Source organism: Mastigoproctus giganteus, chromosome 13 (genome assembly GCF_048544385.1).
Source record: "Mastigoproctus giganteus isolate SK-2022 chromosome 13, ASM4854438v1, whole genome shotgun sequence".
In the NCBI taxonomy this organism is placed as follows: Eukaryota; Metazoa; Arthropoda; class Arachnida; order Uropygi; family Thelyphonidae; genus Mastigoproctus; species Mastigoproctus giganteus.
In genome coordinates, this window is record NC_143587.1 from 40,481,059 (window position 1) to 40,495,552 (window position 14,494).

A 14,494-nucleotide genomic window follows, 5' to 3' on the forward strand; every position below is an offset into this window, starting at 1 on the left:
ATTGTAATAAAATAATATTTTATTACGTCTATTACGTAATAAAATATTGCTAATGCTTTTGCATAGATCTATCGTGAGCAAACTTTGTTTTTGTTTGATTTTCTATCCAAACAGACGACAGCCGTCCATCTCTTCCAATTCTTTGTGTCTTGATCTAATGGATTTTAATTACACTTTGAGTTGTTCCTACTATGAAAGTTGTTTTCATTTTCTCTGCATTCTTTCTAATTCTCGGCTTTGCCTCATTTAGGTCAGTAGCACGTGCAATATCACATGGTCTTTCATTTTGCTCAAAAGCGTTTCACTATTTCATATTTTTTCTCTATCGACAGAGGTGGACTGGCCGGGCTTTCCCTGGCCAGTCCGCCTCTGTCGATAGAGAAAAATATGAAATAGCCTTACTGGGGAAATCCCAGTGGGCCGGAGGCTGGTGTGATTTTGGCCATAAATGCTAGTATGAGGCCACTACAAATTTTCCCGAGTAAGAATTTTTGATCCAGTCCGCCTCTGTTTATCGATATTGCTTTTCTTTTTCTCTCTGAATCTGTAGTATCTTCACCAGGGTGCTTCCTTTTCACACCTTTTAAGTATTTTACTCATTTTTAGGGAATAAAGCACAATTACAAAATGAGGATGCATGCTTGATACACATAAACAAAGCTGCACGCGCGTAGCAACTGAATAAACAACACCGTAAAGGCTGAGACACACTAACACTTCACTCGCTCACATTTTACTAAAGCACATTTCTCGGGGTTATTACCATAAAACAATAAAAATAATTTCCAGCTGCTTTTCTGCTAGTGGAATCTGTTATAAACTGGTAGTAAACTCGATCTAATTGCATTTGCGATAATACCGATAGCTGGAATTGTGTGGGTTTTTATGTTATTATGGCGAAAAGCGTTTCGCCTTCACTGATATAAAAAACATAAATACATTTTCAGAATCTTCTCTTCATTCCTATTGTGTTGCATTCAGTTGGGGTGATTCCGCATTCAACTGCCATTTCTTGTAAACAAAAAGGCGAATCGTGCATAAGCGAATTCGGTTCGTGTTATATACGATATCGTTCCCCTATTTATAAATTGTGTATGGTTGAATTCGAGTAGTGTAAATATGTGTTATACGAGGACTGACTGTACTACATTTGGGTAGCAGTAACCCAAGAGAAAAGTATCAACTGTGTGGTAATACACTCAGGGAGGTGAAGTATAAAAAAGAGCTGGGGGTAATTGTGCAGTTGGATATAGAGCTCTCTGAACAGTGCAGTCGGGCTGCCAGAGCAGGTCATGGAGTTTTTTCAATGACATATAGGAATATTGTTAGCAGAGACAAGGAGATTAATATACCTCTGTATAAGGCAATGGTCAGTACTGCATACAGGTGTGGAGGTATCATTTTAGGAAGGATGTAGAGTTACTAGAACGAGCACAGAGAAGGGGTAACAAGATTGGTGAGAGGAACAAAGGGTTTCTCTTACCAGGAGAGGCTTAAATTCTGTAAGTTGCAGCATCTGGAGACTAGGCACCTGTGAGGGGATCTGATTGAAATGTATAAGGACTTGTATGGTTTGAGCAGGCTCAATGCTGATGGGATAATTCCACTTGCCGAGATTAACAACCTGAGGGGGCATAGATTCAAATTGAGGAAAGACAGTTGTAGAATAGATCTGCGGAGTTTGCCTTTAGCCAGCGGGTAGTTGATTGCTGGAACAGACTTCCATCTGTTGTTATGGAAGTTGATAGCATAAATTAATTTTAAGGCTGAACTAGACAAACATTTGGAGTGACCGGATGGATGAAATGGGAAGGTTTTTTTTTTTTTTTTTTTGGCTGATGCTCTGTAAGCTTGCTTTCTTGCATCATATGCTTCAACTAATGCTAATCCTAAAATATTTGGTTATTTTTTGTTATACACTGGATTTTTCTGTCTATTGTTCATAAAAATTTGTTTAAACACTCAAATATATTTTCTGGCACATTTTCTTCACGCTGAAGGCCTTGACACAAAGTTTCAAATGCTGCCAACATTTCATGTTTGGAAGGCTTAATATTGCCCTCATTTTCATCCCTCTCATCATCGATATTGTCACTAGTTCTTTGAATACCCTACAAAATGTTGGTTGGTTGGTTGAATGGAAGTTTATTGGCACAAGGGCAACTAAGGCCAAATTGTGCCTGTCACAGTAATTCGGCAAATGATATATATATATATGTTTTTTTATTATTATTTTTATTTATTTATTTTTTTTCAGTCATATGTCAGATAAGTTCATATAAATGAATTTGTTTTAAAAAACTAAATAAATCGGATAGATATGCGTCATCACTGAGGATATGGTTCATCACTAATGAATTGTTTTGGGTTAAAACCGATTTAAAATTTGTTAATCGGGCAGCATGATTATAAGGACACTCGAGGAGAATGTGCTTCACTGTAAGTAGGGTGGAACAATGACGACAGTGAGGAGATTCATCCCCTGTCAACAAATGGAGGTGGGTGAGATAGGAGTGACCAATGCGTGTCCTTGCAAGGACAACCTCTTCTCGTCTGTTTAATCGTGAACTAGATTTCCAATACTGTGGCTTTTTCTTTATTTGGAAAAGTTTATTTTGGGTCTGTTGTTGCCATACTGATGTCCATTGGTCAATACATAACTGTTTTATGATAAGTTTACAGTCCATATAAGGAATCGAGGCAAGTGAAGATACGGGGTTGACTGGATTTTTTGCTGCTTGATCTGCTTTCTCATTTCCCTGGATTCCAGCATGCCCAGGAATCCAGCAGAACCTTACCTCTGTGTTATATTTTGCGAGATTGATTAGCTGAGCTCTGATTTCTTTCAGAATAGGATGAGAGATCGGACATTTACGTTGTATAGAAGTTACTGCACTCAAGGAATCGGTATAGATTATAATTTCTTCATTAGACCTGTTGACGTGTTTGATAGCCATTTGTATTGCATAGAGTTCAGCGGTGTAAATACTGCAACTTGGGAAAAGTTTTTCGGAGATTACACAAGTGGGAAGGACTACTGCAGCACCTACATCTGTATCAGATTTGGATCCATCAGTATATATTTGAAGACAGTGAGTGTTTGCTGATGCATGAGTTGAATGTAGCTGCTGTATATTTTGATGGTCCAACGCCTGTTTTCCCCACTTTTGAAAGTATTCATCGGATAAAGGTTTGAAAGTGGACCATGGAGGCTCAATTTCTCCGGTGTCTGGGTGGATATTGTCTAGTGGGACACTCCAATTCTGTGTAACATCCTTCAATCTGATTCCAGCAGGTTTATTTTCATTTGGTTTATTTCTGTATAAATTTTGGAAAGACGGAGTAAACATGGAAGGCCAGATGGGATGTGAGGGCATACTCCGAAGTTTGGTAGCATACGTAAGCAGCAGCATCTGCTTCCGAAACAATAATGGAGGTTCATGTGCATCAATGTAAAGACTCTGGACTGGCGACGTTCGTAAGGCACCTAGAGCTATTCTAAGTGCATTATGTTGAATGGTATTTAGGGATTGTAATGCTGATTTTCTAGCTGAGTCATATACAGGTGCACCATAGTCTAGTCTGGATCGGATTATAGTTTTATACAGGTGAAGAAGAGAGAGTCGATCAGCTCCCCATGACATCGCAGAAAGCACTCTAAGAATATTAATTTTCTTCAAACAAATAGTTCGTACATGCTGTATGTGTTTCAGGAAGTTTAATTTCTTGTCCAATATTAAACCTAGGAATTTAATATTGTCATTGACTGGAATAGCATGATTTCCCAGTCGCAATTCAGGATCAGGGTGCAGTTTTCGCTTCTTGCAGAAGTGTATAGCGACAGTTTTCTCTGCTGACAGTCTGTAACCATTTTGTGACATCCACATTTGTATTTTATTTATTGATAGTTGGAGTTTCCTTTCAATAGAGTACATATTTTGTGAGTGACTGGATATAGTGAGGTCATCGGCATAAAGATAAGTTTCTACTGAATTCGGTATGATTGTTGTTAGAGTGTGTATTTTAACTGCGAAGAGTGTGGCACTAAGGACTGACCCTTGCGGGACTCCTTCCTCCTGTTTGTAGATTTCGGAGAGAGTACCTCGATAACAGACCTGTAGAGTTCGATATTCGAGAAAGCTCTGAATTAATGCTGGTAAATGTCCTTTTAATCCTAGGGCATGCAGGTCACGAAGGATGCCATGACGCCACGTAGTTTCAAAGGCTTTCTCTATATCTAAGCTTTCTCTATTTCATACGCTCGCATTTCATAAAATACGAGCGTATGAAATGAAATGAAATGAAACTCAACAGCATATTTCTGCGGTGGGGAACATCGGATGTGTTGTTGAGAAAGGGGATCGCTATCCCCGAAAGCTACAGTTGTTACGGCATTTTATTAATTGTTTTTATCACTTTTATCATCATATTTTATATTTTCGTATTTTATTGTAAATTAAATCACATCAGTTTTAGACTACTATATATTTTATTTTATTTAATTTCATTTCATATGCTCGTATTTTATTTTATTGTAAATAAAGTGTTTTAGTTGCAGGATTGGAATTTGTTTATTTGAATACCAGCTGGTGTAAAGTCTAATTGTTCAATATGTTTAATAATTTTTGCTAGAATATTTATTATTGTACTAAAAGTTTGATTTAAAACATGAATTCAAGTAATTACTTGTTTTTTTCCCTACTTTATTACACCTAATGTCATAAAAATTTATTGCGAAAAATGTTTTGTTTTTTTGGAATACTGATATCCCGGTTTCATAAATTAAAAATACCGAAATACCGGTATTAAGATTTTGACCAGTATTGCGAGCCCTAATAAACAGTAAGAAGATTTCAATTCATTATTTTGCATCTTTTGTTTATTATTTAATACATCAACAATAGAAATATTTAATCAAGTTTGTTTTTTCATTTCTCAATAATCATTCACTAAACCCTTAATTGTTCTAGTGGAAAAAAAATATGGCCGTTGCATGCCAGTGGGATCTTTCAGACCACAGGGAGTAAACTGGCTAAGAAACATGCAATTTTATTTTATAAATATTTACCTGTCATAAACGTAGGGCATAGTATATATACACTGATGAGCAGAGATGTATTGTTAAAAAAAATAGTACCGGAATGCTCATTCTCCATAAGACTATATGATAATGCTACATTGACTGTACAGCAACTGAATCAAACTTCAGCCTCACGGTTCATAGAACAACCAGTTCTAGCATTCAGCTCATGGTGAATCAAAATGCAGCATTTGCACACATCACAGTATATCTCATTCATTGGATCTCTTTATCTAAAACATTGTAATTTAGTAAGAAATGTTCAAGTTTCATTGTGAAATTTATATTTTTGTTTTTAAATAAATTTTTAAAGGAATCTATTAATTTTAAAGATTACTAGTAATATCTATTTTAAGTAGCAATGGGTAAAATAGATATTTCTCCCTCCCCTTTGATTATGCCATTGTTTCATAATATTAGGTGTATAAATTTAATGATTTTCTATTATGACATTTAGAAAAAAGTACCGGAACGTCATTCTGGTGCGTTCCGGCCCAAATACACCACTGCTGATGAGCCAAAACATTATGACCACTTACCTAATATGATGTTGGTCCTCCACGTGCAGCCAAAACAGCTCATACCCGGTAAGACATGGATGCTACAAGATTTCTAAATGTGTCTTGTGGTATCTGGTAACAATACGTAACCAGCAGATCCTTTAACTCCTGTAAGGTCAGTGGTTGCAGCAGATCGGAGTTGCTGTTCCAATACAAACCACAGATGCTCAATGGGATTGATGTCTGGGGAATTTAGAGGTCAGGGCAATACCTGGAAGTCTTCCTCATGTTCCGCGAACCAGTTTCTAATAATCCGGGCAGTGTGGCATGGTGCATTATCCTGCTGAAAGACGGCATAGCCAGAGGGGAAGAGTGTTGTCACGAAAGGGTGTACCTGGTCAGCAATGATTTAGGTAGGTGATAGATGTCAGAGTGCCTGGCACATGGATGACTGGACCCAGGGTATCCCAGCAGAACATCATCCCACCGTCACCGGCTTGAATTCGTTCCATGGTGCATCCAGGCACCATCACTTCCTCAGGTAAATGACACACACACATACTTGACCATCCACATGGTGCAACAGGAAACATGATTCATCGGACCAGACGATCTTCTTCCAATCACTCAAGGTCGTTTCGATGCCAGCATGGCCATTGTAGGTGTGTCGCTAGTGAACCATGGTTAACATGGGCACTTGGAGCGGCCTGTGGCTACACAATCCCATTTTCAGCAGGCTTCAATACTGTGGGTTGTGACACATTACTCCCATCACATTCCAATTACTGACGAGTTGCACCATTGTTGTCCACATTCCAATTACTGACGAGTTGCACGATGTTGCCACGTACCATCCAGGACAGCCTTCGCTCACCTCAAGAATTGATGAGCCGTGGTCGTCCAACACCTCGCTGGTGCTTCGTGGGGTTCACCTCCTTGGACCACTTTTGGTAGGTACTAACCACGGATAACCATGAGCACCCCACAAGCCATGCCATTTCGGATATGCTCTGACCCAGTTGTCTGACCATTACAATTTGGCCCTTGTCAAACTCGCTTAAGTTTGCTGCCTTTCCCATCTGAAGAACAAGAGTAACACTGATTAACGGAGCTCGGTATCAGGTGTATTTTATACCGTGTCTCGACCCGTGTATGTGCTGTAATTCACCTGCAGTTGCTTCGATTTGATTTGCATAATGATTTGTTGGTCATAATGTTTTGGCTCATCGGTGTATATATTATATCAAATTTACATCTAATTTTATATTTAATAAAATTAACATTAATTGAGTTGAGCCAACTGCTCAATTGCAATTAAGCTCATATTCCTTTAGATCTGTAGAAAAACTTTGAAAGGCTAGTAAAAGTGCTAACAAAAACAACAGTTAAATATGAGCCCCAAAAATCTCATAAACACTCAGTGGCATGAAAAATGTCTTTCTGTACCATCTGAAGCAAACAGATTAGTGACATTTTCCTTAGTAGATTCCATGATTGTGACAATACAAATCTTCCTTTGTATAAAGGAAGATTTGTATTGTCACAATATATTGCAAAATCATATTGTGACACATTTCCATGTGCCTTACACATCACTTTCAAGGATATTTTTGTAGAGCTGAAGGAGCTCTTCCTTTCCAGTTAGCATTTTCTTCTGAAGAAGATTAATGGTTAATATGAAAATGCCAATCCTCATCCACAGACTTTTTAGCTTCAGAAGATAATCTTTTATCACCATTGTCAACTAGAAAGGACTCTTCCAGCAGGTGGACAATTTCACTATCAGGCAGAGGCCTATTACTAGTAATAATTACCAAGAATGAAAAAAAAAAATCAAAATGTTTATTTTTTCAAAAATCTCTTTAACAAATAACAAATATCTTTTCATTCGAAAATGTCACACAAAAATACTAACACTTATTTTGTTGTTGTTGTTATGGGGGGTTTGATGGTGCATAAGCTACTTTGGCTATAATGTGCCTACTAACACTTATATGCTGCTGGGTGCATTGGACCCAACATTACTTCTAACAAGAACAAGGGTGCCTCCGTAGCCAAGTGGGCAGGAACAGCAGTGCAATACAATAAAAAGTTATTTTTATTATATTTTTTGCACTATTCTCAATTACAATTATTTATATTACAACTCTTCTTATAAGCAGCATAGAGATAATGGTTATTTCCTGAAAATGACAAAAACTCTTTTTGAGAATAAATTAAAATGTTGACTTAAATCTGGAACTGCAAAAAACCTTTATAAATGTTTTATAATTAAACTACATAAACTGCTGTTCTCAAGTGAATTTTATTGTATAAAAAGTATTATATTAAGTTCATTAAATTATTGCACAACAGAACCATTTAATAATTGGTGATATTTCAGGATTCCATGCTGAATTATGATCATCTGGCCCAGTTGTTCTCAGCTGAGGGTACCTTGGGCATTGCATCCAAAATGGCAGATTTTAATGTGGTTTTTAGTAAAATATTTATCAGCTAATTGCGAGATTTTAGTGATTTTACCGTGTATTTATTTCTGATGCCCTAGAATTTATCATGTTTTGAGAAAACTAAATTAAAACCAAACTGTCCAGCCTATCAGAATGCCACAGTGAAGTCAAGTGATTTGTTCATAAATCACTTTTTAGTTCATGTATATTTTTGTCTAGTTTAACCGTTGGCTGTTTTTGCTATCCTAAGTGTAACTTCTAGTCATTGAAAGGATGTTATGAGTTGTTGCTTACAAAAATTTACGTTGTAATTAATGTATTGCACTCGACAAACAGTAGCTATATTCCCCTCCAGAGGTAGTTGTTTATAATAAGTGTTCCACTGAAATAATCTTTTATTGCATCTTTGGCTGAGGGGATAAACTGGATGTTTACAGTAATTATTCACTGGAAACTCCTGTTGTTTACAAAAATTACTAGGCAATTGAATACTGAATATATCAAAATGAATATACAACCAATTTTTAGCTATTTTCTCCTCTTAGAAATATGGTTGTACAGTAGATAAAAGTCCAAGAAACACTTTGTGTTGTGAGTTTCTGCTGGAGCAATGTGGTGGTTTTTCTGCATAACTATTTTTAATTTTACTTCAGAATGTAAATTTTTAGTGAGAGGAACAAAGAGAAAGATTCTACAGAGAACATGAAATCCTGAGAAAAGATGTGAAGATGAGTTGAGAAGACCTCAGTATGACAGACCAGGTGATGAGTGCAATCATGACCGTTCACCAAGTCTGTCTTCAAGTAAATCAGCTCCAGATAAGAACCAAAAAAAAAAAAAATTATGACATTATCAAAACGAATATTTGAAATATGGCTTGTATTATTGTGGTGATAAGCAGAATCAAATCTCTCTCTCTGTGTTTAATATGTGAACAGAAATTCAGCAATAACCGCATGAAACCCTCTCTGTTGATAAGACATTTTAAAAGAAATCATCGAGACTTGAATGGCAAGTCCATTGCTTGTTTTGAAGAGAAAAAGAAGTACAGGCTGGCCTCGATTAATTCGCCCCATGGGCACATCATGCAAAATGGAAATGTGTTAATCGAATATAATAATCACTGCTTCCGATTGTTGATGGAACACATTGAGGCGGGAAGATGCTTGTTTATTGCCCATCCAACACGCAGTAAGCTTAGCGCACAATTCAAATATCACATAAAAAAAGATCCCGTTAACTGAAAATTTACATTGTGTAAAATGAAAAGTGGTATAATTTTTTCAAATAGCGGTAACTGGAAAATGTGTTAATCTAACTCACATTATGCAAGGTCTGGCTGTATTACCTTTAAAGGCTTAGTTGGTGAAATCTATATTTGTCAGCCGTAAAAACAATTATTAGAAACCTCACTGAAAGTGAGCCATCCACTGCTTGTCAGGGAGAGGCCCACACTATTGGTGAAAATTTAATGTCATGTGCCACTGACCTGTGTGATACAATATTCGGACTAAACGAATCAGCAAAAATAAAACAGGTGCCACTCTCTAATGACACTGTAAAAAAAAAGAATTTTATCTTGCTCAGCTAATCTTCTCAATGAACTCATTCACAGACTTAAGTAGTCACTGTGTACTCCACAGGAAAAATTTAACTCTGAAAAATATTCCTGCAAAACTGAAAGGTATTTTTCAAACACTAATAGAAATCGTCGATTATGTGAAATCTAGTGGCTGAAATACAATTTGTGATGAAATGGGCAGCAATTATGACTGCTTACTTTTTTAAACCAAAGCAGATTGGGTGAGTGGGGGTAAAGTGCTGATGAGATTCTCTACATTACGTTCTGAAATTGTGATATTTCTTACTGATCATAAAGCTGAAGCCACAAGAAAAACAACTTGAGATAAACTGCAGAGATTCATCGACTTTATGTCTAGTGATTATAATTCACAAGGGGTTGCATATCCTGCCAATATATTTGAAAAACTGAACATATTGAATCTATCACTTCAAGGTAAAAACATGACACTTTTCATGGCTAATGATAAAATCTCTGCATTCAAAGATAAAATTATTCTTTGGAGAAAGAGATAGTCGAAGCAGGACAATATTTTTATTACATGTCTTGTTGCCAAAATATCTCTGCAGAGTCACACTTACAGAAAGCAATAACTGATCACCTCACAGAGCTGTCAATCTCTTTTTAACAATATTTTCCTGTCATTACACACATCGAAAATTACAGGTGGATAGTTAATCCTTTCTTGAAACCTGAAACTCCTCTGTTATATCCACAAAATAAGCAGAAGAAGATATCTCTTGTGATATCTTATTGATACCTCTTGTGACACATCACTCCAAGAAAAGATTTTAGTGTTCTACTGTCTTCATTTTGGGCTAGTTTTTTGGACTCTTTCCCTAATATAGCAGACAAAGCAGTTCGTAAACTTTAACCAATCTGGGATGACTTATTCATGTGAACGTGGGTTTGCCAAATATTGTGACACAAAATCAAAAAAGAGAAATGGACCTAATGCTTCAGCAGACATTTGCTGTCAGTTATAAGCTCTGACACTTAATTTCAGCAAAATCATTGAAAATCTGTTGCATCAGGGTTCTTATGAGATACCCTTAGTAAGTCCACTATTTTATTTTTTAATTTGGAGTCTTAATAATACTTACATTTTTTTTTAGTTTAAAACTTTAAGATTAGTGATTATTTTTAGTTCCACTATAATACAGTGCACACATGCAAAAAAAAACCCCAAAATTTCCCCTTACTTAGAGTTCTATGCCTATGATAATCTTGGGGGGTACTGGAGGACCTTGCTGAACTTCCAGGGGTACCTCAGCCAAAAATGTTTGCAAATCTGGCTTAACAAGGAAAGGTCTGATGACTGTTTTTAACTTTATAGGGTAGAAAACTGTGGGTGGCTTTTCCTAACTATAATGTTAGGGACAACAACCAAATCTTTCTTGGAGAAGCCTGATTCAATATGGGAGTTTAACATACTTAATGTAATATTTTTTGCACAATACAATTCATTTGAACACAGTTTGCTTAGTTTAATTAGGGTAATTTAGATTTAATTAATTTTTTTATGAACAACCACATTATGTCATCTCTCAATGCATTAAATAAAATTTATTTAAAAATAAATTTGGATTCTAGTAATTTCAATATGCTGTTTTTTTTTTATTATTCTATTGCTAATTAATTTGTAATAATCTGAAAATATTATTTATTTTACAGTGCATTTTGCAATTATTTTTCAAATAACTCATCAAGTATCATAAACTGTTATAAACTTTTTTTAAGGATTATCCAGTGAAATCAGTATCATTTCTATGATTTCATTCTAAATACAATGACCCCCGCTTTGCAAAAAGAATATAATCACTTTTAAACTAAATGGTAAACATACCCAGATTGCGGATCAACAGCAATATCATGGGGCTGATCTAATTCAGTAGTTATTAGTGTCCTCCGCAATTTGCCATCAAGAGTTGCCATTGATATTGTGTCAGTGCCTGCATCAACCCAATAAATATGAAGCCCCACCCAATCCACTGCAATTCCTCTAGGCTCAGTTAGACCAGAAATCTAAAGAAAGTATTAACATATAATATGTATAATCTGAAAATATTAAGACAAAACAAGAATAAAGCTATCTAGAGTAACTAACAAAATTAACTGTCACTTTAATTTTTGTTGCAGTAGTGTATCAGAAGAAAAACAAGTCACATTCCTGAAAATAATAATTCATGGTGGGGTGGACCAATTACATTTCAGGAGTAGCCCACAAATTATAATAAACTAGTGTAATAAACAAGTTCAAATATTTATACACCTTCCAACTTTAAGAAACTGAGAACTGGAAAATGGCTTCAGACAGAATGGTACAGAACTGCATTCCAGCAATGTTTAAACAACATTCCCAGATTTTTATTCCATATTATGTCACAAGTGCTGCTATAGGTATAGGTAAATTATGCATATTGTCATGAAATGCAATAAATACATTTTCAAGTTCTCCCCCCACCCCAAGATCTGTTCAGTTACATAGCATTGGTGATTCAAAAATCTTCACATTCATGACTTCATTGAAGGTGACTACAGCACACCATGCCAATTTAAGCACCTTGACTACAATAGCATAGTCACATCACTCAACTAATTCAAAGTAACCTAATCTTCTTTCATAAACAACTTCTGTTATAAAAATGAAACACTTTGATATTTAAACTAACCTAACATTCCTTACACAAAAACAAAACTATAATAACCAGACAGAAAAAACTACTAGATAATTTGCAACAATGATGGTGCAATATGCATTAATGCTATTTAAAAAAAAATATGCATTGCAGTTTAGACATTAAAAATTAAATCTTTTACCCATGGTGAGATATGATAATGACAGATTGCACAAACTGAAAAATGCAAACCTACTTTTTTTACTTCAAAATACATACCTATATATATATATATATATATATATATATATATATATATCCCTAATCCTTGAAAATAATATTTGCTTTTTTTTTTTTTGCTTGACATTATTTGTATTTGCAGTAACCATAACCATTTTTACATTAAATATTTACTGTTAAAAGTTCAACTACATATTTTCCAACCACACAAAGTACCTATAATGAAAACTAAGAGCAATGGAAGAATGATAAAGTGTTTTTAAGGTTTTCATTTCATGGCAAAGAACACTTTAAATGAAAAAAAACAAAAAAACATTTTCTTCAAATATTAAAATGAATTGAATTTTTATTCTGGGTAGATGACTAAATACTTACGCAGAATCATTTGCCACTACTATCCACAAACAAAAGTGGACACAAACAGGCAGAATTTCAGCTTATAAGGGTATAATGTTACATATCGTAGGGGTAAAACTGAGGGGGGGGGGCAAATGCATCTGCATATTTGAAAAATAACACAGACTTGACCAAAAATTGGAAGAAGACTAAACTTATCAGAAAACATAACCAATCATTTGAAAACGTCCAACTAAACCCCATGTAGGGGATCACATCTGGTGAGTATGGGCTTGGCACACCCAGGTCCTGAGCTGGATATCATTTCTTCTTTTTCTTGGTGATTCCCTTCTACCTCTCTCTCTCTCAGGGTAATTCGGAAATTATTATCATTATTATTTTTTTTTGCTGGTGCAGCATAAGCTCCAGGTTTCCTTGTACCATATGGTTAATGATAATAATAATAATACATTTCTATTATTATTATTATTTTATTATTATTATTAATAATAATGATAATAATACTAACAAATGTAGAGCACATGAACTACATTTGTTAGTTCATGCTCTGTGTTCAAAGAAACAATGTATCTGAAAATTACTTTTCTTACAGTCAGGTAAACATAAGCATCACATTAATATGAAGTTATGAATAAGCAAATTCTGTTTTAGAATATACTTAATTGCTACAAAGAATATATTTAACCTATGGCGATACATTTTTAAATTTAAAAACTCTTTAGTAGTATTTTTGTTACAAATGTAACTAAAATATTTGAGATTATTTCTAGACAGGAAAACTGTCTTTTGAAAAGAAAAGTTATGGAGGTATTTTACTCTCCTTTATGAAAGTTGGAGGGAGAGTCTTTCCAGAATGATTTTCTCATTCCTGAAAGTCAGAGTGAGATTCTCAAATCAGTGCATTACAAAATAGTAATCATTCATGATTCATTACCAAAAAAAAAAAAAAAAAAAAACCCATAAAAAGTGATATTTATGTGCACACTGAGAACATTTAATTTCTGTACATCTGCCATACTGCCCATTCTTTCCTCAAACCATGCATGGCAACCAACATAACATCTGTTGCTTCAGCTACAATATACTGTATAGTATACATACAGCCTATGTGTTATCTATGAAGAAAATAAAATAACTGCCGGAATTAGCTTTAGTAGTGGCAAATGATGCAAGCAAGCTTATTCTGCATCAGCCAAAAAAAAAAAAAAACCCCTTTCCCATTTCACCTATTCATTTCCTGCAATAGTTTGTCTAGATCTTCCTTGAATTTATATAAGCTATCAAACTTCCACAATAACAAATAGTAGTCTGGCTATAAAAATTCCTGTGTATCATTTTCAAAACTCCATGAACTGTCCTGGCAGCCTATCTGCATTGCACAGAGATACTAATCATGTACGAAGGATGATCAAAAAAAGATTAAGACAAATTAAATTAAAATTATAAAACATTGTTTTACAAAGCTTCTGATGGTTATTCCTTTTAAGCCTACAGCCATTTCAGCGAACACACACTTGTTCTATCTCTCCAACCACTTCACCCCGGGCAACATTTATTAGCTCAGTGTCTGATGAAAAATGGCTGTGTCTGATGAAGTATGATAAAATTAAACAATGCCTTTACACTATGTATGTAGTTAAATTTATGGGTAAACTATGGTGTATCTA

General features: G+C 35.0%; 1 protein-coding gene across 1 annotated transcript in view; it reads right to left on the reverse strand.

Annotated features, from left to right (window-relative positions):
• The window catches only part of LOC150075985 (prolow-density lipoprotein receptor-related protein 1-like), a 1,358,636-nt gene that overhangs the window by 247,596 nt on the left and 1,096,546 nt on the right, over positions 1–14,494 (reverse strand). The window contains 1 exon segment of the mRNA XM_090387555.1: positions 11,459–11,637. Coding sequence (XP_090243681.1) covers positions 11,459–11,637 — 179 coding nt within the window.